At 39.8% G+C, this 26,962-nt stretch overlaps 1 protein-coding gene across 7 annotated transcripts in view; it reads left to right on the top strand.

Moving 5' to 3' along the window:
• LOC124866313 (zinc finger protein 236-like) overlaps positions 1 to 26,962 on the top strand; it is a 100,676-nt gene that overhangs the window by 32,782 nt on the left and 40,932 nt on the right. For 3 of the 7 annotated variants that reach the window (XM_047362038.1, XM_047362044.1, XM_047362045.1), the window contains 8 exons: positions 12,489 to 12,749; positions 12,848 to 13,083; positions 15,510 to 15,614; positions 18,736 to 18,878; positions 20,388 to 20,491; positions 22,712 to 22,863; positions 23,010 to 23,186; positions 24,540 to 24,834. In XM_047362038.1, coding sequence (XP_047217994.1) covers positions 12,489 to 12,749; positions 12,848 to 13,083; positions 15,510 to 15,614; positions 18,736 to 18,878; positions 20,388 to 20,491; positions 22,712 to 22,863; positions 23,010 to 23,186; positions 24,540 to 24,834 — 1,473 coding nt within the window. The remainder of the gene's footprint in view (positions 1 to 12,488; positions 12,750 to 12,847; positions 13,084 to 15,509; positions 15,615 to 18,735; positions 18,879 to 20,387; positions 20,492 to 22,711; positions 22,864 to 23,009; positions 23,187 to 24,539; positions 24,835 to 26,962) is intronic. The other 4 variants (XM_047362041.1, XM_047362039.1, XM_047362040.1 and 1 more) reach the window with 4 other exon arrangements.

Consider the following 26,962-nt stretch of genomic DNA (forward strand, 5'->3'; position numbering starts at 1 on the left):
ACCAGGCTGGTCCAATTTAGCCATGAAACCTCCCACACTAAAATGACAGGTGTTTCAGTTTCATTGTCCAACCCCTGTATATAAATAGTACAGACCAAAAGTTTGGACACACCTTCTCATTCAAAGAGTTTTCTTTATTTTCATGACTATGAATATTGTAGCTTCACACTGAAGGCATCAAAACTATGAATTAACACATGTGGAATTATATACTGAACAAAAAAGTGTGAAACAACTGAAAATATGTCTTATATTCTAGGTTCTTCAAAGTAACCACATTTTGCTTTGATTACTGCTCCGAACACTCTTGGCATTCTGTTGATGAGCTTCAAGAGGTAGTCACCTGAAATGGTTTTCCAATAGTCTTGAAGGAGTTCCCAGAGATCCTCAGCACTTGTTGGCCCTTTTGCCTTCACTCTGCGGTCCAGCTCACCTCAAACCATCTCAATTGGGTTCAGGTCCGGTGACTGTGGAGGCCAGGTCGTCTGGCGCAGCACCCCATCACTCTCCTTCTTGGTCTAATAGCCCTTACACAGCCTGGAGGTGTGTTTGAGGTCATTGTCCTGTTGAAAAATAAATGATGGTCCAACTAAACGCAAACCGGATGGAATAGCATGCCGCTGCAAGATGCTGTGGTAGCCATGCTGGTTCAGTATGCCTTCAATTTTGAATAAATCCCCAACAGTGTCACCAGCAAAGCACCCCCACACCATCACACCTCCTCCTCCATGCATCATGGTGGGAACCAGGCATGTAGAGTCCATCCGTTCACCTCTTCTGCGCCGCACAAAGAGACGGTGGTCGGAACCAAAGATCTCAAACTTGGACTCATCAGACCAAAGCACAGATTTCCACTGGTCTAATGTCCATTCCTTGTGTTCTTTAGCCCAAACAAGTCTCTTCTGCTTGTTGCCTGTCCTCAGCAGTGGTTTCCTAGCAGCTATTTTACCATGAAGGCCTGATTCACACAGTGTCCTCTTAACAGTTGTTCTAGAGATGTATCTGCTGCTAGAACTCTGTGTGGCATTGACCTGTTCTCTAATCTGAGCTGCTGTTAACCTGCGATTTCTGAGGCTGGTGACTCGGATGAACTTATCGTCCACAGCAGAGGTGACTCTTGGTCTTCCTTTCCTGGGGTGGTCTTCATGTGAGCCAGTTTCTTTGTAGCGCTTGATGGTTTTTACGACTGCACTTGGGGACACTTTCAAAGTTTTCCCAATTGTTTGGACTGATTGACCTTCATTTCTTAAAGTAATGATGGCCACTCGTTTTTCTTTACTTACCTGCTTTTTTCTTGCCATAATACAAATTCTAACAGTCTATTCAGTAGGACTATCAGCTGTGTACTGTATCCACCTCCTGCACAACACAACTGATGGTTCCAACCCCATTTATAAGGATTGAAATCCCACTTATTAAACCTGACAAGGCACACCTGTGAAGTGAAAACCATTTCAGGTGACTACCTCTTGAAGCTCATCAACAGAATGCCAAGAGTGTGCGGAGCAGTAATCAAAGCAAAAGGTGGTTACTTTGAAGAACCTAGAATATAAGACATATTTTCAGTTGTTTCACACTTTTTTGTTCAGTATATAATTCCACATGTGTTAATTCATAGTTTTGATGCCTTCAGTATATTTCAAAAGATAGAAAGTCTGTTTTTTCTCTTTATATTGTGACATCTTACCAATCCAGCTCCTTACTAGACAAATGGTTATGATTGGTGCTGACAAGGCATTGCGGAAATCATTTAAATGATCTGAACGACTGAAAGGGCTTTCAGCTTTAATATAAATTAAGGTAATTGTTTTGACATCTTTTGAAAACAGCGCTAAGCTTGATGAGTTTTCTTCCGATGCCATGAATTCCCAAGAGGACAACCAGTGAGGCAGATCAGAGTGAAATGGCATGGTGATAGTGGCCACAGATTTGGGTAGAATGGTATGAAAGTACCAAGGGAAATGTGGAGATGTAGAAGGTGAGAACTGACTAGTCTGCAGATAGATGGAGGAGATACAGATGGGACTTGACATTTCGTTAAAGAAAGTCTCCCTTCCACTTCTCCTGAAAATCTAAAATCTTTAAGGTGAACTGGTGATCCCCTTTAATCGCTGTTTGTTGTTGTGTGCTTACCATGTTCATGAGTTTAACTCTAGTCAGAACCCAAGTATAGTGGCTTACAAAAATATGGATACCCTGTTAGATTTCCTTTTTATTTTGTCACAATAGAACCACAAACCTTAATGTATTTGTTGAATTTGTTTTTTGTGATAGACCAACAAAGTAATATATAACTGTGAACTGGAACGAAAGTTAGACTTGGGTTTACAACTGTTTCTATTATACAAATCGAAATCTTTTTGTGATGCATACAGTGTTGTGAAATAGTATTTAACCCCTTACAAATTCCCTCTGTTTTTGCTTTCTTGTCTAATTTAGATGTTTCATATCAAACGAATATTAATATCAGACAAAGATAACCTGAGTAAATACAAAGAGCAGTTTTTAAGTTATGATTTCATTTGTTAAGGGAAAAATCTATCCAAACCCCCAATCTATCCAAAAGTAATTACCCCCACCTCCCTTGTTAAATCATGATTAAGCTGTGATTAGCTAATTATTTTTGGGGCAGTTCGACCATACAGGTCCTTCTCAAAATATTAGCATATTGTGATAAAGTTCATTATTTTCCATAATGTCATGATGAAAATTTAACATTCATATATTTTAGATTCATTGCACACTAACTGAAATATTTCAGGTCTTTTATTGTCTTAATACGGATGATTGTGGCATACAGCTCATGAAAACCCAAAATTCCTATCTCACAAAATTAGCATATTTCATCCGACCAATAAAAGAAAAGTGTTTTTAATACAAAAAATGTCAACCTTCAAATAATCATGTACAGTTATGCACTCAATACTTGGTCGGGAATCCTTTTGCAGAAATGACTGCTTCAATGCGGCGTGGCATGGAGGCAATCAGCCTGTGGCACTGCTGAGGTCTTATGGAGGCCCAGGATGCTTCGATAGCGGCCTTTAGCTCATCCAGAGTGTTGGGTCTTGAGTCTCTCAACGTTCGCTTCACAATATCCCACAGATTCTCTATGGGGTTCAGGTCAGGAGAGTTGGCAGGCCAATTGAGCACAGTGATACCATGGTCAGTAAACCATTTACCAGTGGTTTTGGCACTGTGAGCAGGTGCCAGGTCATGCTGAAAAATGAAATCTTCATCTCCATAAAGCTTTTCAGCAGATGGAAGCATGAAGTGCTCCAAAATTTCCTGATAGCTAGCTGCATTGACCCTGCCCTTGATAAAACACAGTGGACCAACACCAGCAGCTGACACGGCACCCCAGACCATCACTGACTGTGGGTACTTGACACTGGACTTCCGGCATTTTGGCATTTCCTTCTCCCCAGTCTTCCTCCAGACTCTGGCACCTTGATTTCCTAATGACATGCAGAATTTGCTTTCATCCGAAAAAAGTACTTTGGACCACTGAGCAACATTCCAGTGCTGCTTCTCTGTAGCCCAGGTCAGGCGCTTCTGCCGCTGTTTCTGGTTCAAAAGTGGCTTGACCTGGGGAATGCGGCACCTGTAGCCCATTTCCTGCACACGCCTGTGCACAGTGGCTCTGGATGTTTCTACTCCAGACTCAGTCCACTGCTTCCGCAGGTCCCCCAAGGTCTGGAATCGGCCCTTCTCCACAATCTTCCTCAGGGTCCGGTCACCTCTTCTCGTTGTGCAGCGTTTTCTGCCACACTTTTTCCTTCCCACAGACTTCCCACTGAGGTGCCTTGATACAGCACTCTGGGAACAGGCTATTCGTTCATAAATTTCTTTCTGTGTCTTACCCTCTTGCTTGAGGGTGCCAATAGTGGCCTTCTGGACAGCAGTCAGGTCGGCAGTCTTACCCATGATTGGGGTTTTGAGTGATGAACCAGGCTGGGAGTTTTAAAGGCCTCAGGAATCTTTTGCAGGTGTTTAGAGTTAACTCGTTGATTCAGATGATTAGGTTCATAGCTCGTTTAGAGACCCTTTTAATGATATGCTAATTTTGTGAGATAGGAATTTTGGGTTTTCATGAGCTCTATGCCAAAATCATCCATATTAAGACAATAAAAGACCTGAAATATTTCAGTTAGTGTGCAATGAATCTAAAATATACGAATGTTGCATTTTCATCATTACATTATGTAAAATAATGAACGTTATCACAATATGCTAATATTTTGAGAAGGACCTGTACAATTCAGGCCTGATTACTGCCTGACTTGTAGAATCAAGAAATCACTAAAACAGAACCTGGATCTGAAACATTGAAGTTTAGAAAAAAGCATAAACAGAGGAAATCTCTAAGGGAGTAAGCTCTGTATTACTTTGCTAGCTGAGAAAAGTGTGGGCCGGGTGGTGAGAAACACTTTTTCCTCTTGTTTTATAAAATGTGCCATGACAGAGGAGAGCTTTTTTTTGCTCCCATGGCAACAATATCTTGGCAACACATCCACTTTTAACCAACCTGTTTCATTGTTTTTGTTGTGACATTAATATATAACAGCATCTACAGCTGTTAGGGTCAGACTGACCTGCTCCCACCATTGAGGTTTATATTCTTTGTTCGTGATCATTTCTGAGCTTAGACAAACCCAGCATGAATAAATCCATATTTTCCTTACGGTTACTGCGTGGAAGACTTTTTCGGATGATTTCTTACCTCAAACATTTCAAAGTTTCAACTGGAATTGCTAAAAGTGGCAACACAGAAACAGAACAGCTCTTAAAAAACAATTAGGCACTTATCAGCTAGGTAATAGTAAATAAGTAATAGTAAATAAAGAGAGGTATTATTAGTAATTTGAAAGAGCATATCTTGTGTCTAGTATTTTGTCCTTGATGCCAATCTAAGTCGTAAAGATGAGGCAATTTGCTGATACCGAGTCACAGGATGATACTAGATTAAAGTTAATTAAATCAATATCATGTATGTTTTTATAAGATAAAGGGCAACTTTATTCATAAAGCATATTTAAAAACAATTAAACTGTCCAAACGTTTTTTACAAGGCAGACGCAACACTCATTTGCAAGATACCACATTAAAACATGTAAAAACATCAATTACAAGTAAAAATGAAGAAATTTTAAAGGCAGGAGCTGATGAAAACAAAGTAAAAGAAAAAGAAGCCTCTAAAAATATTGAAGATATTGTATCAAAAGCCAAAGAAAAAAGTTAAATCTTTAATGAACAACTCTGCTGACTGAGCACTGCCAGTCTTTAGGTAGGTGGTTCAACAAGAGGGGGGCTACAACTTTAAATACCTGTCTTTGGTTTTGTAACCTCCTTTAGGGAACATTTAGTAGAAGCCCGGCCTAAAGCAGAGGTCTGATGGAGTTCTGGAGACTGGCCAGATCTGATAAAAATGTTTAATTAAGTCTTTATTTTTTTTAAGTTAGTGTTCAGCGAGCATGACGCAACCGGAAACAGGGTATCAGCGACTAGAAACTCTTTGACCTTGGCATTAAAACTTTAAAAGTAAGCAGTAGGAAAAAAAAAATTATTCAGAAGGGGACAGGGAACACAAAACAGGGGTAAATGTTCATGTTTTTGGTGCCATTTAACTGTACGGCAGAGTTTTTGAATACCTGTGAGTTCCCAACTAATAATTGGTCCAATCCAACATGCAGTGTTTTACTGTAGTCAAGCTGGCTGAATGTAAAATTGCAAATCATCCTCTCCAGATTCAATTCAATTCAAAAATACAGTATTCATTCCAAAGGGAAATTAAATGTTGTTGTAGCTCATACTATGCAGGTTTCTTCAGAGCCAGTGTAGATGCTGATGGCTGTGGGCAGGAAGGATCTCCTGTAGCGCTCCATCTTACAGCAGATCTGAAGAAGCCTCTGGCTGAAGACACTCTGTTGTTGTAAGACAGCCTCATGAAGAGGATGCTCAGGGTTTTTTATAATGTTCTTCATTTTATGAAGAATCATTCTTTGCACAATGATCTCCAGAGGTTTCAGAGGAGTCCCCAGAACAGAGCCAGCCTTCTTTATTAGCTTGCTGAGCTTTTTTAAGTCCCTGGCTCTGATGCTGCTTCCCCAGCAGATGATGGCAGAAGAGATCCCACTCTCCACAACAGACTTATAGAAGATATGCAGCATCTTGCTGCAAACACTGAAGGTCCTAAGTTTCCTCAAGAAGTACAGACTGCTCTGCCCCTTCTTGTAGACGTCTTCACAATCGCATCTCCCCTCCAGTCTGTTGTCCAGGTGAACACTGAGGTATTTATACTCCTTTACCACCTCCACTACATCTCCCATTATGGAAATAGTTTTTGACCTATTCCTGTTTCTCTTAAAATCTACAATCACCTCCTTTGTTTTATTCGCATTCAAGAAGAGATGATTGTTTCCACTCTGGTCTGTTTGTCAGGTAGTCTTTGATCCAGGAGATTGTTGAGGCCTCTACCTGAGTCTTCTGGAGTTTCTGATAAAGCAAATCAGGTTGAATTGTGGGGGGAGGGAGGGTTATCTGTTTGGCTGTGAGCAGGAGAGGAGGATGCTGAGCTTGTTTCTGAACTAAACCCAATTGAAGAATGTGTTCAGTTCATTGGCTCTGTCCAGACCTCCATCGGTCCGATCTTCCTTATGCTTGAAGCCTGTGATCTTCATCCCTGACCACACATCTCTGAAATTGTTTTGCTGGAGCTCGCTCTCCAGCTTCTTCTTGTACACCTCCTTGCTGTGTCATATCTTAACTTTAAGTTGCTTCTGTATACTCCTCAATAATTCCCTGTCTCCCCCTCTGAAGGTTCTTTTTTTCTTGAAGCAGGTCCTTCAGGTCACTGGTGATCCTGGGTTTGTTATTGGGGAAGCATCTCACCATTCTGGTGGGGATGGTGTTATCCACACAGAAGTTTATATAGTCGGTTACACACTCAGTTGTGGCATCGATGTCCTCTCCATGTGGCTGGCACAGTGGGTTCTAGTCTGTAGGCTCAAAGCAACCTTGTAGGGTTTCTTCAGCTTCCTGTGACCATTTTCTCACAGTCCTCTTTATTACAGGTGGCCCCTTAACAAGGGGCTTATATTTCCAGCAGAGAAAAACAAGATTGTGATCTGATTTGCCTAGAGGAGGTTGTGCTTTAGAGATGTATGAGTCCTTGAGATTTGCTTAAAACAAATCCAAGGTTTTGCTTTCTCTGGCAGAGCAGCTGACAAACTGTCGAAACGTTGGAAATGTAGCAGAGAGTGAAGCATAGTTAAAATCACCAGATATTGGCACAAACACATTGGGATGTTGTGTCTGTAGCATCGCAACAACTGAGCTGTTGTCATCACATGCCGTGTCACCAACAGCTAAAGGTGGAACGTAAATTATTGCCACCTGTGAACTCTGGGTAAATAATATGAATGAAAACTTACTGCTAACATTTCAATGTCTGAACTGCAGAGACGACACTTCACAGTAACATGTCCTGGAAAACAACATCTGTTGTTCACAAGTACTGCCTGTCAACCTCCTTTGCGTTTGCCGCTCCTCTTTAAATCTCTGTCTGCTCATATGGTTGGAAAGCCTGGCAGAGAGACGCTGGAGTCAGGGATATGATCATGCAGCCATGTTGCAGTACACTATACTGCATTCCGGGCTTGGAGCTCATCTTGGATGATTTGAACTTCCTTCTTCTCTCTCTTCTCTTTGCTCCTGCTCTGATCCATGACACCTCTTTTTCAACTCATCAGGGATTTGGGGTTGTAATTTAAGTATTATTTTAGCTTTTGAGATCTTAATCAGCTGCTCCCGGTTGTAAAAAAAAACAACCCCGTTACCATGGTGACGCAACATAACAAATGTGTAAAAGTAAAAAAAAAAATCATTCTAGCTGCAATACACCCGATACTGGGGAGGATAATCGTCTAAAAACAAAAAAAAAATGTATCCACTGCAAGAGGAATTTAAGTTCTTAAAAATAATTAATTAGAATGAAAAGTAACAGAGCTACTCCATCCTGCTGCTATCTTGAGCAGCGCAATTCTAGAATCTTTAATAGATTTTTCAATCTTTAGATTTTAAGTGGAAGATGTGGATTCACTTTAGCAGTGTTGGTTAAATAAAATAATCTTGATCTTGCAACCAGATTAATTTGTTTAGCAATTTGAAAAAAATGTTAAGGATCACTCTTAAATGTTTACTGGTATCCTGACAACATGTGACCAAGTGACCAAGACTGAATGTTGGAGTAATATTTACTAAATCATATTACTTTGGTTTTGTTCGCGTAAGTTCGGAAAGTTAGATCCCAAACAAGTTTTTATGGACTTTAGACAGTCCAGAAGTGGCTGCTGTGAGTCCCTACTGCCTGGCTTTATTGGTAGTTAAACCTGGATATTGTCAGACAAACAAATTAAAGGTACTTTGTTTTCTAAAAATTGATCCTAAGGCCAGTGTGTGTACAATACGGGACCCAAAAATGAGCCTGAGAGAACCCCACAACCCCAGACAGTGAAAAGCTCCTGTCTCTCAGATATGACTGAAACCAGCTTAAAGCTAAACTGCTAAAACCAAAAATCCGAGTCACAAAATCAGCATTTGTTGTATCAAGAGTTAATTTGGTGTTAAAGGTATTTCATCTAAATTTACTCGCAAGTGGACACCATTTGTGGATTATCTTTCATCTTTATAGTGTTTAAATGAAACCCAGAGTTGGTGAGTGATAAAGATTTCATTTTGTTTCTGAAAGGATTATATTTTCCACTCTCCGTTGTGCTATCACACATTTATGATGTTTCATCTTCAGCTTGTTTTTGATGTAAGTTTCTACTCTCGGCCTTAATTGGCTGCACCTGTAGGAAAACGATCCCCCTGTTACCCTGGTTACTCATCACAGCAGATGTTAAGGAGGGCCATTGATAACAATCTTTGAAAATTGATTGTTATGACAGGAAAAAGTTCAACACAAAATCTACAATAAAACAAGAAGAGAATTAAAATTTGACTGTGCAGACTGGTTTTTTTTGTATGTATATTTGGATATGTGGATACTTAATATAATTTTAACCATAATTCAAGTAAACCAAATGCAAAACAAAAACTGAAGAAAAGATCTTTTAGTCAATTCCACTTCCGCCTCTCTGCCTGCTCAGACGCTTTTCTCCTAAGCTCCCTGCTTGCTTGCATTCTTTTACTCCTAACTTTTTATCTCTTAGCCAAAATTACGGAAATATTGGACTAAAACAACTTCTTACCAGCGACTCCCAAGGATTATTATTATTTTTTATTTTTTTTATTTTTTTAAAGGACTATGATGTTTTTATAATTGAACTCGAAAGCAGGACAAGTCGACGCCAGCTAATCAGCACAAAATGCCTCCCTTCACCACAGAGGACTTCGACAAACTTTTACAGAAATTGGCTGTTTTGGAGATGAAAATCCATTGACTAGAAGTGAGTGTGGAGGTGAGTATGGGGCACAACGATGATTCAACTCTGCCTGTGATCCCAAACAGTGACAGCCAGCTCAACAACTCAGCCGGCAATCAGAACACTGAGAATGAACCCACCGGCATGTTTTAGGGGCATGCCCAAAAAATCAAGGTGGACGACTCACTGGAAGATCTCAGCAATTAAATAAATTAGAATGGCCAGAATTACAGAGAAATGCCCCCGTTTCCCCTGGGAAAAGGAGACTTCGACGGCGAGCTGCTGTCACAACAACTGATAGGAGTGAGACAGCTGGAAATAATGGAATTCCCCTCCAAAACAGATTTGCCCCACTACAGAACGAAAACCAGGAAAACTATCCATCTTCTGAGAACAATAAAAGGTTTGAGAACAACCTTCATTCTAAACAGTCTTCTCCTAAATTACCAGAGAAAAAGCGCAACTTGGACAAGCTGCTACTACAGAACTACAGGCCTATATCAAACCTCCCCTTCATCAGTAAGATTATTGAAAAAGCTGTGTTTCAGCAGTTCAACAACTTCCTAACAACGACCAACCGCTTCGATGTCTTCCAGTCAGACTTCCTGCTCACCACAGTACAGAGACTGCTCTTGTCAAGGTGTTCAATGACATCCGTATAAATGCAGACTGTGGAAGAACCACAGTGCTGGTATTATTGGACCTTAATGCAGCATTCGACACTGTTGATCACTCCATTTTATTAGAGTGCCTGGAAAACTGGGTCGGCCTTTCTGGTACAGCACTCAAGTGGTTTAAATCCTACTTGAAGGACAGGGACTTTTTTGTGTCAGTAGGTAACTTTACATCAGAAACCACAAAAATCACATGTGGCGTTCCCCAAGGGTCCATCTTAGGGCCCCTCCTATTCAATATCTACATGCTCCCCCTAACTCAGATTTTAATAAACAACAACGTAAGTTATCACAACTATGCCGACGACACACAGCTATATGTTACCATGTCACCAGGTGACTATGAACCCATTCAGGCGCTGGGTAAATGCTTAGAAGAAATCAATGCATGGATGGGCCTAAATTTTCTTCAGCTGAATCAAAACAAAACTGAAGTTATAATCTTTGGACCAAAGGAAGAGTGTTTAAAAGTTAGCACACAACTTCAGTTAATAAAGCTAGAAACCACCAGTCAGGCTCGAAACCTGGGTGTAGTGATGGACTCAGACCTGAACCTTCAGAGGAACATAAAGGTAGTAACTAGGTCGGCCTTCTATCACCTAAAGAACTTCTCCAGGATTGAAGGACTAATGTCTCAGCAGGACCTTGAAAAACGAATTCATGCGTTCATCTTTAGTAGAATTGATTACTGCAACGGTGTCTTCACAGGTCTGCCTAAAAAGTCGATCAGACAGCTGCAGTTGATCCAGAACGCTGCTGCCCGCGTTCTCACTAGAACTAAGAAAGTGGAGCACATCACCCCGGTTCTAAAGTCCCTACACTGGGTCCCTGTAGCTCAGAGAATAGACTTTAAAATACTTCTGTTAGTCTATAAATCACTGAATGGCTTAGCACCAAAATACATTACAGACTTGTTGTCAGTGTATCAACCACCCAGACCTCTCAGGTCTTCTGGCTCAAATCTACTCTGCATACCCAGAACCAGAACCAAACATGGAGAGCTTTTAGTTCTTATGCTCCACTAATCTGGAATAAACTGCCAAGAAACTGTAAAATTGCCGAAACCCTAAATTGCTTTAAATCAAGATTAAAAACTTATCCGTTTAGAGTGGCCTTTGACTGTGCCATTTAGGCGTGATTAGTTGTGTTTTCAGTCCAATTTTCCTTTCACTTTCTTGTCCACCATTCTATTCTCTTTATTTTATTTTATTTTATTTTACTTTTTTAAATTACCTCTGTTGTTTGATTTTATCGTTTGATTTGATTTTCAGTGTCTGTATCTGTGTTTATTTGCTTTGTGATTGTATTGTAATTGTATATACAGCGCTTTGAATGTCTCATTGCTGAAAAGCGCTATATAAATAACCTTACCTTACCTTAGTGTTTTTCTGTAAAATGTCATTTAAAAAGTGCAATTACTGCTGCAGAATTAGATAGAGTACTCTCGCATTTATTCCTATTTAAAAGGATAAAATTATACAAAGAGGTAACATGTCAGCTGCAAATGATGGAAGTATTTGTATTCAGCATTTTGAAGAAGGCAGGAACAACTTATGAATGTAGTTTAAAAACAAAACTCACATTGCAAGACCTACAGCAGGTTGTTGCTACTGTTAATTGAAAATGCTTGTATGTGAAATCACAAAGAGGCTATACGAAATTAACTTTCACGGGAGCTCTGTAAGTAGGAAACCTTGTATTTCTAAGAAAAACAAAGGGCAGAGAACATAGACAAAAACAAGGACAGATTGAATAATGATTTTTGGGCAGATGAGTCTATAAACCCTGTCATGGTTTGGGTTGCTTTAATGCAGCAGGACCTGGCCAACTCACCCTGGTAGAATCCACCATGAATTGCACTGTGTTCCGGGGGGTCTTAAGGGAAATGTGAGACCATCTGTGAAAGAAACTGTGGATGCAGAAGCTCCTTGCCTTTCTTTGTGTGGGACTTCCAGGATAATCTTGCCATTTAAATATTTAGAGGTTAATGTGTGAACTGCTGTTGTAGTCCTTGCAGTGCCCTTAGCTGCTCAGCACATTGATGTTCTTTTGGTTGGATAGCATTTATGGCTTATGTTTTGAACAGAAGATTGATTCCTACACCTAGGGACAGTTTTCTCGGATCACACATCAACTGGAAATGCCAGGTTAAACATTAAGGTAATTTGATAAAAGTCAGCCAAGTAATAAATGGCCGTAACATCTCATAGAAAAACATGCAGAGCTTCTTACTGAAGAACACTTTGTGCCGGGCCGTATAGGTGGTTTCAGCTACAGGTTGCAGAACAAAAAATTTGTTTTGTTGTTGTCCAACATTATATCACTTATCACTATCACAACACTAGAGTTGTGTTTCTTTTTTAACGATGTTTTCTTCTGTTTGTCCCAGATCTCATACAGGAGAAAGGCCATACAAGTGTATTCAGTGCAGTCGTGGTTTCGCATCCTCTGGCGTCCTTAAAGCTCATATCCGAACCCATTCGGGCCTAAAGGCATACAAGTGTCTTGTTTGTGACACAACGTTCACCACCAGTGGCAGCCTGCGGCGCCACATGACTACTCACAGCGAACTTCGACCTTACATGTGCCCCTACTGCCAGAAGACCTTTAAGTCATCACCCAACTGCAGGAAGCACATGAAGACGCACAGGTTTGTGTATCCTCCCAGTGTTTGTTCGTGTTTAGTGATGTGACCTTTAGAGGATTAGCGTTGTGGCCTGACTTTCTGTTATTGTGCTGGGAAATCAGATATGAACTGGCCCAGCAACTGCAACCACAGTCAGGAGAGGACCCCCTGGGAACAGGCACTGTCATCCATGATATGCCAGTGGAAATGGAGGCGGAGTCTCTCCAACAGGCTGCCACAACAACAACAACAGTGCAGCAAGGCATGTTGGGACTAAGCCAAGCAGAGGTTGTGAATGGAGGCCAGCAAGTAACACTTGAGCCCCCCTTGACTGACCAGACATTAGTTCAAGGTGAAGGTAACAGCAAAATACACACACTCACACGGACAAAAGTGTTGGTGCCCGTCTGTTAATGAAAACCCACTAAGGTCACTGAAATAAATTGAAACTGACAAAAGTCATAATAAATAAAGGTTTACTGAAAATCAGCCAATGAAAATCAGACATTGCTTTTGAATTGTGGTTCAACAGAATAATACAAAAAAAAAAACAAGCCTGGATAAGAACATGGTGCCTCTTTTTTGATGACCATCTTCTACATCTGTCCTGGAGTTCTACCCTAGGGACACTGGAGGTCATCCGAACCACCTTATCATTCTGCTACTTCATCACAGCAACATCTGATAGTTTTCGGACAACCATTTTGGTGCCTCCTCCTTCTTCCGGTAGCTTTTTGTAATCTGACATCTTTGATTTGGACTATGCAGAGACTCAGATTTCATAACAGTCCTTGTTACCAGAAAGCTATTTGTTTTCAACATTTTCAATACTTTGATGGAGGTAAAATACCTATCAAGTTACAGATGTGTTCCTCTGGGAAGAGGTTGTGCTGTCTGAGCGACTGAATTCCTACTTAATTTTCATCTGCAGGTCCGTGAATGTTTTGCTGCCTTTGTAAAGCTCAAACTCCAGCACCATACTCTTGTGATTGGGATGCAGATATACCTTTAGTCTAGTGGGATTAGGTTTTCCAAGTACAAATTAAAGAACGGGACACTGGCATGCGAAGGGAATTACCTGCCCTGTACGGTCCATCCTTGAGCTTGGCAGATTGAGGCAGCCTTTTTGCACCTAGTGTAGGATATGTCTCATCTTGTGTTTATGTGTCCTCAAGTAAATACATTTTTACTTTCCATTTTCTATTTGCAGAAACTAATATTATTAAATGACAGAGTCCTAGCTAACAAATTGCTTATAATTCATATTGGCTGGTGAGGGTCTTTAATTTGTTCCTCTTCAGGCACCTCAAAAGCTCTTACATCATCCTCTGAGTTTTCATGTTCCTGCTCTACTATCTGGCCTTCCTCCTCCTCATCTTCTGACTGCTCTATGTCTGACTCCCCCCTCCACAAATCGCAGTAAAACCCTTTCGGCTTCACTGAGGCCTCTGCTTCATGAAGTATGGAAAAGTGGTTAAAAATAGTCCCTAGCAAGTCTCAGGAAGATCTAGTTCTAAATGGCTCTAATACTGAATTCTTATATGGAAAAACATTTTAGGTAATTGCAGTTTTGTCTTTAGATATCTACATTTAAACTTGCTTTTTCTTCAGTAGCTATAGCAGCCTCCCACACCTTTCTGGAGCATGATTGTCTTCTTTACAAGTGATTTAGAAACAATTTAGAAACAAATATAGCTGAGTACACAGCTTCAGAAATTCAAATGCTAAAGAAAGACCTGTTCTCCATCTGTTATTACAAGGTCTGGTCTATTACAATTATTTGTAGGGTCAGCACTGTTCCTCCTGTATCAAATGAATCAACTTAACTGGACTCACCGCCTGGTATTATAGGCCTTCTAATGTTCTTTTCTTTTGGAGTTAACTTGACCTAAAGGAGAAGTGTGGGTCCTGGAGCAAAACGGCAGGTTACAACCAAATGAATACTCTCTCCTTTAACTTGCTGTAGGTCTGTAGGAAAACTGTGGGGGCAACAAAATGCTGTCTAGGAACAGTGTTTGGGCCTTCTGTTATGGTCTCATGTTGAATTAGTACTTTTGTTCTGCTCACTTGGTCATAAACTAAAAATAGCATCACCCTATAATGAACCTTTTATTCAACTTTATTCTATTTTATTGGGAATGTAAGTGATAGATCAGCACAAAGTAGCACATAGTTTAAACCTTTTGCATGGAGGTTAATCATACAATGTAGTCATATTAAAATTACTCCATTGCTCATAGTTCGCTCAACTGTGAAAATGTTACTTTCAGTCTAGTCCAGAATTGTCGTGGGCCGCATTTAGACAAGACGAAGAAGCAATGTCAGTGTCCCGAAATATTAATGCCCAATGTTCTATGCTTAGCCTATGAGTGACCCTAAGCAGTTAAAGATTAGCTGAAATAACACAGAAAAGGTGCCTAGTCCCCTGCCATGTCAGCCATATAAAACATCATATGCCAAGGTGTTAGAATCTTTAACAAAGTGTGTGCATTGTGTACCATGGGATTAAAGAATATTAATATAGGGCCATTGCTACAACATTTGCATGGCACTTTGGTAAATTCTCTACCAGTGGTGCCTATATACAGTATATTTTGCTTACCTAAAGCCAAATTTGTTCATATGTAATCAAAATGCTACTCAAAAGTAATAATTACAGAACTTAATTATTTGTGAAACATGGTATTTTCAGCATTTAGATTGAAGTTTGCTGATACTCTAACATTTAAACTTTAAAGGGTCCTTACATCATTTTCTAACTGAATATTTTCACCTTTGCTCTAGCAGACTCGTACGTGACCACACAACATGCTTTGCCTCAGAATATCAGTCAGTTTGAGACACCAGCACTACCTCAGCCTACCTTTGACCAACAAAGTCTAACACAAGGTAAAAACATGGTCATGCACATTGTTTCCACTTTCTTCGGAAGGTTTTAAAAAGTTTTGTAATTATTGAGTTTATGGTTTTTTTTGTTGCTTTTTTGCTTTACAGCAGTATCCCAGTACACCATTTCCCTGTGTGTTCCTATACCAATATCTTCAAAAAGTTAATTTAGTGCAGTAATTCAATTCAAAAAGTGAAACTTGTTGAACACGGTGACATTTTTCAGAAATGTATTCTACTATTTTTCATGATTATTGCTTCCAGCTAATGAAAAAAAAAACAATCATAAAACTAATATAAAGGATTTTTAATACAGATTTCTTTTATTTTTATGGCCATGTTAGTTATTGGGAGGACTGCTGACTTGATAATTGTCCAGAAAAGGATTATTGACACCTTGGACAAGGAGGGTAACCCTAAGGACATTGCTAAAAAAGATGGTTCTTCAGAGTGCTGGGTCCAAGCTTTTTAGTGGAAAGTGGAAGGGAAAATACACAAGCTACAGGATTAGCCACATCCTTAAGAGGATTAGGAAGCAAAGTGGTATGGACCACTGCTGTAGCCAAGGTATTTTAAGAGTCCATGTGCTGACAACCTTTATAGAGCTGCTAATTTTACTGGCATCTGCCCACAATCCTGCGTTAATACTATAGTCTTTAAACCACACACCTGGTTTAATTATCATGGTATCAGTTTTTCTGGCTAGAAAAATCACCTGACCTAAAGTGCATAGAGAAATACATGAGGTATTGTCAAGAGGAAAATAGACACATCAGAGATAATGATGCAGATGGGCTGAAGACTGCTTTTAAAGCATCCTGGACTTCCTTCTCACCTTAGCAGTGCCACAGGCTGATCGCCTACATGCCACGCTGCATTGAAGCAGTAGGTCATGCCACAGGAGCCCTGACCAAGTATTGAGTGCATACACTGTTCAGTAGATAGTAATGCTTCGTAGCAGGCTGAAATTTCTGAATTAAAATCCTTTTTATTGGCCCTATTTGATTATTTTCTGTGAAATAGAATGTCAAGTTCTCATTAGTTATAAGCCAAAATCATCAACATTGATGGAAATAAATGCCTGAATTATATCACATTCTATGTCACCTTTTGCATTGATTGAATTGAAATAAATTAAAGTTTCTGAGATGCACCTGTAAATCCAGTGTTGTTTGGATCATAGAAAATTATGAGGTAAACATGAGGAGGTTTATAAGGTATGATTCCTTTTCTGACATGTTACAGTAAGGTCCATTATTATTCGTCCAATTACCCGGCCTTAATCTGCCAATTGTCCTCACGGTGTACTGCTGTTAGAAGGTACAAAGGCTCAAGCCTTTGTTCCACTTTAGGAAAACAAATCAATAAATCATGAATGCTGATGATGGAATATTGTTTTTCAGCTTCACCGGGTTATCCATTGAGAGCTAGAGTGCTCTCAGACGCATGATTTTCTTTGCCCATAATGTCACAAAGTTGATCCCATCTCAACCGACCCTTCTTGTTTCTGTCCAGTTTGAAAATACAACTTGGGCTGATGCTTCAGACAACTTAACACTTGATTATCAAACATCTAGCAGATAAAGCCATCTTTTTCATTCTCCCTGTTCTGGTTAGATGTAACCTTTCAATCTAACCAGAACAGATGTGAGATCTAATCGGTTTATGGAGGCAGACACATGGCATGGTTTGTCATCAAATTTTGAAGTGCAAACATTTTATGTATCTGGATAAGAGGGGCTCTTCAACATCAAACCCAGCTTTAGTCCCTGGTGCCACATTGTCAGAGCTGGAGTACGGTTATGTGCTGTGATTGAAGTGTTGCCATTGATGACACGAAACCCTCTGGGTCTCTTGTGGAAACCCAGTATTATCTAGTCACTTTTAGCAGAATCTCATTTGGTAATCTGCTTTATCCCCAGATCTACTGGTGCTCGAGTTGGGCATCATTTGGAGTTCACACATGGGGTTAAGCTTCAAAATTAGCAGCTCTCCTTAAAAATCCCAAAGAGCCATAAGGGGACTTTTTTTTCTTTTAAGAGTTACGCTTTTTTAAAATAAAATACATCTGCCGTTTATAAGTAGCAACCTGTCAGCTAAATTAACAAGTAACAAGTTGTTTATTGTCATTTTATATGTATCAAAAATATACAATGAAGCAAATCCTTTTATTTGATGTCGATATAGTACAGTCTAAGAATGGGTGGGTATGAGATTTTCACTGTAGGACGACCTGGGGCAAATATTTAACAGTACTATTATGGTTACCCAAATACTGTACATACTGTAGGGGAGTGGTGGCCCATTGGTTAGAGAGCAAGGCACTTGGGTCCTGGTTCAAATCCCACAGCCTGCCACTCTGGCTCCTTGAACAAGACCCTTATCCCCAGAATGCTCCGCTGGCGCCGCATAATGGCAGCTCTCTGCTCCCTAAGGGATGGGTTAAATGCAGAGGATAATTTGTCTATTGTGAAATCAATAAATACTAAATTATTATTATAATTATTATGATTATTATTGTCATTTAAAGCCTTTGTAGCTTCTAACAGCAGTACACCGTGAGGGCAATTGGCAGATTGAGGCTGGGTAATTGGACGAATAATAATGGACCTTACTGTAACATGTCAGAAAAGGAATCATACCTTATAAACCTCCTCATATTTATGTGTTAAAAAAGGACTAACATAGGCCGGTACCCATGTTAATGCTGTTATATATTGCATCACTAATATATTCAAAACATTTATCTACTGTTACATAGATTTTTTTTAAACAGACTTGATTAAACATATAAAATATTTCACTCTATTTGTAATGAATCTTTACAATATATGAATTTCACTTTCTGAAATAATATTAAACTTTCTCACTATACATGGCAAGTCCTTTTCACGATATTCTAGTTTTTTAAGATATACCTGTAGATTACAGCAAAAATGCTCAGGTTTTCTATGCTTAATTTTTGAGGGGTTGCTTCTGCTGATACTATGTAAAACATCCACTTTAATTTCATAACAGAGTTAAATTGCATACAATCCTAAATATTCCCATTTTAACTGCTTTTGTATTGCCTTTTTGAATGCAATCACTAAGGAAATAAATATTCTCCACTTTCTCCACCCAGGGTTCACCATATCTGAGTCGAGCTACAACCAGCCCCAGTTCTCCGCTGTCCAGCAGCTGCAGGATTCCAGCACCCTGGAGTCTCAGGCTCTTTCCTCTAGCTATCACCCTCCAAACCTACTTCACGTTCCCAGCTCAGAGGTTGTGAGTACTGAACCCTCAGGCCTGAATGCAAAGTCCTTAATATTTTAGAATTTGTTAACAATGACAGATAACTTTGTTGATGCTTAAACTCTGATTTAGTCTTGAAATTATTTATTAGATAAAACACTTATTCAGAGTTAAAAGCATTATATGTTTGCTTTCATTGGAAAGCCATAAAAGTACAAAGCATATATTAAAAAAACTTGGTAAAGACACTGGTTCAAGGGCACCGAGTAGAACTAAAACAATGTGCAATCAATGGATTGAGGTTTTAGAGAAAGGCAGAACAGATTAGACTCCAAACACCACTGTTTATGAGGTATCACAGGTTTCCCTAGATATGCAGTTTTCCTTTCTCGTGTAACACTCCACTGTGTGACCCATTTGATATTTTGTGAAGTTGAATGTAGTTGGACCTCCAATATATCCTATTTTTATGAAATCAAATATAGAGAATGATTTCTTTGTCTTACGGTTTTAAAGAACTGAGGCCTAAATTAACGATCTGATGCAGCCAGACTTTGAAAAATAGACACCCTAAATAGTTCAGCTAAGGTCACCAGCATGCAATCTAAGAATTCATTGTCTCAGTATATTTAAAAGCTATTTTATCCTAAATTCTAGAATTTGAGTCAGCAAAATAAAAAAAAGGTCAATAGGGGTAAATGCCTATTTTATGGCTGCTATGTTGATTTTTAAATTTTCCTTCAAATTCACATTGGCTTCAAGCCACACCTCCAGGTGTTAGTGGGTCAATGGAAACACAACAGGTTTAGTGCTGGGTAGAACGGGAACGCGTGGAGTGGAACTGTGCAGTGCTGGAACCATGAATGGAAAAGAGGCAGTAAAGATTCTATGGTGGCAAGTAAAGATTAGGGTGATGGAAAGGAGGCCTTCCAACCAAAAGATAATCAAAATACTGGTGATTGATTGCAGTAATTTCAATAGAGAGTTCTGGATTGATTATTGACAAAGCTTAGTAACATTAGCTTTAATACAGTGTTACCTTCATGAGAATGATAGGTGGCGCTCATTTAGTTTCCACCCATGGAGGTCCATTTTTTGGGGGGTCAGAAATGTTTTCAAACGGCTAAAGTTGTCTTTCTTGTAATCATGGGAAACTGCAAGAGCCTTCTTCTAGCCAGCTGAATGGCAGTTCACAGCAAAAAGTTGTCACTCAGAAGCTTCACCTAGCATCTCATTAAGAAGTCTTTACATTTTAAGAAAGGTATAAACCTTTTAGCGATTTTGAAACCGCAGTTTTTGTTGTTGTTGTTTTCAGAACTGTTACTCCTTTGCTTTCTTATCTTTTGAGAGAACCATGTCTCATTTCCTACCATAAACAAACTTCCTGGTTGAATGAAGTTAATGCATGAAGAATGTGGGATTAAACTGTAACAATTGTGTAGTATTTGCATTGTGTTGAAATTATCCTGGTACAGTGAAATGTAATCTGATATGTTTTATAATTGGGTTGTTGGTTTGTTGTTTTTTTCTTTGCTTATACAGACAAACGGACTTCTTCAGGAGAGCAGTGAAAATGATCTCCAGCTGCCCACAGAAGCACCAGACTACCATGAAGATGGTGAAGATAGCACAAAGAGAGCCTACAGGTTTGTCTCATTGGCATTTGTGTGAGTCACACAGTGAAAATGAAAAAAGGACAATCAGACGATGCACAGCAGCTGCTTATCTTCTGCACTGCTAGTTCTTCCTCTTCGGTGGTATTGTAGCGCCGTTTCTGGTGGGAAAATGGAGGAGGCCTCCTCTCTGGGAGAGGAGAGGAGAAATGCTTAAGTTTTGAGGTTGAACAATATCCAGAGATATTAATGGCTCGCATTATCCTCACTATAGGGACAAAGGCAAAAAAGATGTGACCTGGCCATTGATTTTATTGACAAGATTGTATATTTTGGTGAGAAATCCAGCTTTAGGTGAAAAAAGAAAGAATGCTAAGATGAGTGTTAACCAGGCAAATAATGGGGCCCTCCCAGTCCTTAACATGGGGTTAAGGATCATATCTGGGTTAATTTGTACCAAAACTGTCTCAATGGGTTTCACAGTCAGACACAAAGTGGTAATCGATCACAAGTAAACCCCCCAAAAGTGGATGATTTTAAATATCTGGGTGTTGTCTCATATTAGAAAACGGTCAAATGAAATGTTGACTGCTTGTGTCTAAGATAAGATAAGATTATGTTTCCCTGGATATTCTAAATTATATGTGCATGCTTTAAACTGTGTGGAACCCAGCTAGCCAACCAGTTTTAAAGCCTCATTACAAACAAGCAGTGGAAGTCTCAGACCTAAAGCCAATGAAGTGGCATGATGGTAAAATCCAGAAAAAGTTTAATCTCTTTCGCTTCAATAGATTTATACATTTATCTTCTATATAATTGAGTTTGAAATGTGTTAACAGACTTGTCCCAGAGGGGGAATACTCAAATGATTTCAAAGCCAACCACAGCAGGAGTCATAACAAGGAGAGCTGTAAACAGAGACTGCAATTCAGTGAGATGCAAAAAGTCTAAAATCTTTCCTATTTAAAGGAGCCACCAGTAATGAAATCATTGTCTAGCTGAAGAGCTTTAACATCTCATGTGGAAAAAAATTCAACAGAGACAAATATGTTAGCATACACTGCTCAGCACTTTTTATGCATGAATCAACTTTAAGGGGTGTTTTTGTTTTTGTTGAATTCTTTTTTTTAGCTGTTAGGTTTAAAAAATTTTCTTTGCATTAAAGGTTAACTTTTAAAAGCCTAACCAGAGACCGAGCCCATAAACTATAGCTACAAGGCCTATAGACAGGACAGTGGTCTCTTTTAAATGTAACATTGCATATGCCTTGTCCTGGGTCAAAGTAAATTGAAATAAATGAAAGTAATATGTTGAATGTGCTGTAAATGGGCCAAATCTAGCATGAGGTGGGAGGTTAATGTTGCTGCAGGCTGGGACAGGTATTCAAACAATGAACCGTGGAACCTGGCATGAAGTTGGCTTTAGAACCTGGTTTTCTCAGCATTGTACAGTATAGATTTAGTCAGTCAGTCAGTCATTTTCTACCGCTTCTTCCATAGTGGGTCACGGGGAAGCTGGTGCCAATCTCCAACAGTCTATGGGCGAGAGGCAGGGTACACCCTGGACAGATCGCCAGTCCATCGCAGGGCAACACACAGACAACCATGCACACACTCATTCATACACCTAAGGGCAATTTAGAGTGACCAATTAACCCAACAGGCATGTCTTTGGACTGTGGGAGGAAGCCAGAGTACCCGGTAAGAACCCACGCATGCACGGGGAGAACATGCAAACTCCATGCAGAAAGACCCCCGGTCAGGAATCAAACCCAGGACCTTCTTGCTGCAAGGCAACAGTGCTACCAACTGCGCCACCGTGCAGCCCAGTACAGATTTAAAATGAGGAAAGTCCTTTCTCTGTTGTATTTTCTTTGCTAGAATGAATTAAATAAATAAAACTCAAGAGAGGCAGAATTCAGCGGATCTGTTGTGTGAATAAATTGTGATTGAGGAACTTCAGAAATGGACTATCACCTCTGCGGTTTTTATGCTCACTTGTACGATAGTTGCTCACTATTCCTATAACTGCATCCCTCCTTACAAACGTATTTATTTCAGCAACAAAATAAACAAGAAACTAAAGGCTTTGTTCTACCAGCCAGGTCCTCTGGAGCCAGAAGATGATTCATCTTTTCTGAATTCCTCTTAAATGTATATTCCTGAACACTCTGTTCTCTTCCTTTTTAATATTAGGACTTCCTGAAATGGTAAATAATAATTCTTCCAAACTCCGATCCTTTTGTCTCTTAAGATGTAACTGGTGCTCCAAAGCTTTCAAAAAGTCGAGCCATCTGAAGCAGCACATCCGATCCCACACTGGGGAGAAACCGTACACATGTCCTCTCTGCGGACGAGGTTTTGTTTCAGCAGGAGTGCTGAAGTCCCATCTCAACACACACACAGGTAGGTTTTTTCATCTAGGCAAAAAAACACAACTGGCTAAATCCTTCAATATTATCAGGACCTTTTTAATAGCAGCATCAGACCTCAAATGAAACCTGTTTTGAAAGCTGCAGATATTCAGTTTTGCTCTCACCTGTCCCTCACAGGAGTGAAGCCCTATAAGTGTGATGTTTGTGACGCCTCTTTCACCACTAATGGAAGCCTCAGTCGCCACACGTTCATCCACAGCAAGTCATTCAAATGCACCATGTGTAGTGAGTCCTTCCGTACCAGTCTGTTTTGTAAAAGGCATATGAAGAAGGAGCACGGTGTGGAGGAGAAAGGTGAGGATGTCTCTACACTTGGAAGGGTTTTTATAATCACAGTTATTCACATTATTTTAAGTTAATTTTTTTGATTACTTTCAACAAAAATATTGACATTTAAATTGATATTGGCTGTGTTTTGAGCTATTTTGGTTGTGTTACAACCGCATAATTCAGTATATTTTTATGGGATCTTCTGCTATGGAGCAACTTAAACTCGGGCAGAAACTGGAAGTGGAAGGAAATTAAAAATTGTGGCGTGCGTTTGTGTTCAGTTCGATTCGATAGGGTACCCCTTCAATTGAAATCCAGTGCATGCAGTGGCCTTTAGAAGTCGTGTATGGTAAACAGAGTCGGCCCGAATGTCACTGTATTTTAGGATAAATCCAGCTGTTCTGTGAAGCACTCAGAGGTTTGTTCGAAGCGACAGCTCTGCTCATTACCTTTTACACACCATCCCCACTGTGAAACATGGTAGTGGCTGCACCGTGCTTTGGGGACGCATTAGAATTGATGAGACGATGGATGAAGCTAAATAATAATAATACATTTTATTTGCGGGTGCCTTTCTAAAACCCAGGGTCACCTTACAGAGAAGGAGGAATACATAAATAAATAATCAATAATGATCAAATGCAGGACCATCCTATCAGAAAACCTGAAGGAGGATTAAGACTGGAGTGGAGGTTCACGGTCCAGTGAAACAATGACCCTGAACATACAGTACAGTCAGAGCTACAATGGAATGGTTTCGCCAAGTTAGGTATTTCAATATCAAGATGTGCAAAGCTGGTAGAGACATGTCCAATAAGGTTTGGAGCTGTGCTTGCCCCAAAATTAGGTTCTACATAGTTAAGTCCCAGAGGGGCTGAAAACAAAGGCACGTCACTGTTTTCCGATATTTATATTTAAAAAAATATCACTCACCTTCCACTTCTCAGTTATGTGCCATGTTGTGTTTGTCTGTTACATAAATGCCAGTAAAATTCACTGACTGTCGTATTTGTAACATGACAAAATATGGAAAAGTGGCACAAGTATGAATACTTTTGCAATCATTGTATCTTAAACGGTATGATCAATAAGGAAGATGAAATCATGCAATGTTTATGAACGTGTCCATCTAAAACGTTTGATACTTTTAACCCTTTTTATGTGTTCCTTATCTAAGGCTTGTCCATTAGTCATAAAGAGTTTTTCATATGCTGAGTCTGCCTATCTCCTCTTTATCCTCCTTTATTTGTCTAATTCTGTGTTGTTCTGCACTAAAGAACATGATAAAGAAAAGAAATAAAGGTAAACTTTGAAGGACAATAGAAAAGGTAGGCATATCCTTCTTTTGGTTGTCCTGACAGTTCACATGTCTGCCAGTTATAGGTCTTGAATGTCACGATGGGGAAGATGATGACGAGGATGGAGAACAAAAAGCATCCAAGAGGAGGAGTTTGGAAATCATCACTTTCACTGAGGAGCAGGCAGCCGAGCTGGCGAAAGATCCCGGAGAGGAGGCCTCTGTGTCGGAGCGGATCCTCGCCCAGTCGGCAGCTGAGAGGGATCGTATCAGCGAGATCAAAGACAAAGCTGTGGAGCTGGAAACGGAGCCCAAGTTTGCCAACTGCTGCAGTTACTGCCCCAAGAGCTTCAAGAAGCCCAGCGACCTCGTCAGGTAGGGTTATGTCTCCGGTTATGGGCAAATTCCTGTAAAAATAATGCCTGATGCCTTTGCCCTTTTGTCGGATGAGCATAAGCTGTCTGGTTGTGAACCTTATGTCTCTACTGGTAAGTTGTGTGTTCATTTCCACCTTCCTTCTGCCACATGCCGATGTGCCCCTGAGCCCCAAGTTACCTAACTATTTGAGAAACACCAGATGATGAGGCCATGGCTTTGTAATCTTCTGATATTCCACAAAATCTGAGTTAAATGGAGGCACATCTGTAGATGTCTTTCATTGCAATCGTCTTCTTGTGTGAAATCATAGGAAAATCAAACGAAAACAGTCAAGATATCAGGAAGCAAAGTGTGGACCTGCACAACTCTGTTTCCTTGGCTACAATTTCAAGATGCTCAAATTATAAGCAATGCATAAACAGCTGGAGAACGTCCAGCCATCACATCGACCAGGAGGGAGACGGGTTCTGTGTCTTAGAGGTGAATGTATTTTGGCCCGAAATGTGTGTATCAACCCCAGAACAAAAGCAAAAGACCTCATGAGGATACTCACCCAAACTGGTAGCGTCATTAACCACAGGGAAATGAGCCATGTTACTGGCGTTGGAAAGTAGCTGTCACTCCAAACGCATCATTAAAGCCACATCATAGTTGGCAAATGCTCTCAGGAATAAATACCTTAATCTTTGGAGACATTTCCTGCCGTAAAATGTGACTAAAATTTGAATGTTTGTCCATAATAAACATTGCTACATTTGGAGGAAAAATGGGGGGAGATTGCAAGCCTGAGAACACCATCCCAACTGTCGGGTATGAGGTTGGCAGTGTAAGAATTATGATTATTGATTAATTAATATTTATCAAGAATTATAATTGAAAATCATAATTTGAAAAAGATTAATTTCTTAACCAAAAATCATTACTTATGAATCGAAATCAGAGATGTCCTCTGGTGTTGTAATTATGGCTCAAAGTCCTTGATAATTACACATTTTAAATTCTCAGTAATAATTGATAACTATTGCTAGATGTCACTGTTTAATCAACCGCTTCACCGAAGGTGGGGGAACTTTGACCTTATTTTGGCAAAACAAGGATGAAAATTTCATCTCCATGAAACCTCCGTAGGTTTTTGATCACGTGTTAAATTCACGTCTTCGATCAGTAAAGTAAAACTTACTAGTCTTCCTATCCTCATAAGCTTAATTCGTTGAGTCTCATGAGTTTCTGGCGAGTAGGGAGAATTAATGAAAACCCACGTCAGAGTTTCTTCTCCAGAAGGATGTGTGCCTCCGTTGCGTAATAACCGGTCTCGGTTTCCAGCTGTGAAAACCAAGGGAGAGAGGCCTCATTATTTCTTATATCGTCCACTGTGACATCAGAGCTGCGATGCCCCTTCCTATCAGCTGCAATTCCTGCTGGGAGTTATGGTAGCAGACCATACTGGGGTATATTTTAGCAAACAAATGGTCCAACAGCAGCATCATGCTGTGGGGGTGTTGTCCCGTAGGAGAAACTGGTGTGCTTCACTAAATAGGAGATATGAAGAAACATTAGATGGATATATTGAAGCATCATCTTCAGGCATCAGTCTGAAATTTAAAGGTTGGACACAGACTTGAACAAAAACCCTGTGTATACAGCCAACATGGTTGCAAAGTGATTTTTATTGGACTGGCCGTCATCTCAGTCCAATAAAAACCAAAGATTTCATCTTATAGCTCTGGAGGAATCACCTTGTTGGAACAAACTAGATCAAACCTGATTTTTTAGATAGTTTTTTAGCTAGTATTTATGTATAGAAATACACTGAGACACACAGGGACAAATAATGTGTCTGCGCAACAAGCTGGTATGATCAAAGTAACCAAGCAATTAATTTGAAATGGCTTTTGTGTTAAGATTTCTGTGTTGTAGACCATACTTTGGTTAGACTTATGGATGTCCTTCTTATGCCTGAATGAATTATTCATCAGTGTTTAGTGAATTATTAAACAACACAAGGGAAATTAATCTATAACTCATTGGGAGCAAAAAAAGAAATGAGGGGCAGCTCAAGACGTTGTGTGATTAAGGATTCAGCTGAAAGTAGGAGAGGTTTGCATAAACCCTTTATGTTGGACAG

Source organism: Girardinichthys multiradiatus, chromosome 3 (genome assembly GCF_021462225.1).
Source record: "Girardinichthys multiradiatus isolate DD_20200921_A chromosome 3, DD_fGirMul_XY1, whole genome shotgun sequence".
Classification (NCBI taxonomy): Eukaryota; Metazoa; Chordata; class Actinopteri; order Cyprinodontiformes; family Goodeidae; genus Girardinichthys; species Girardinichthys multiradiatus.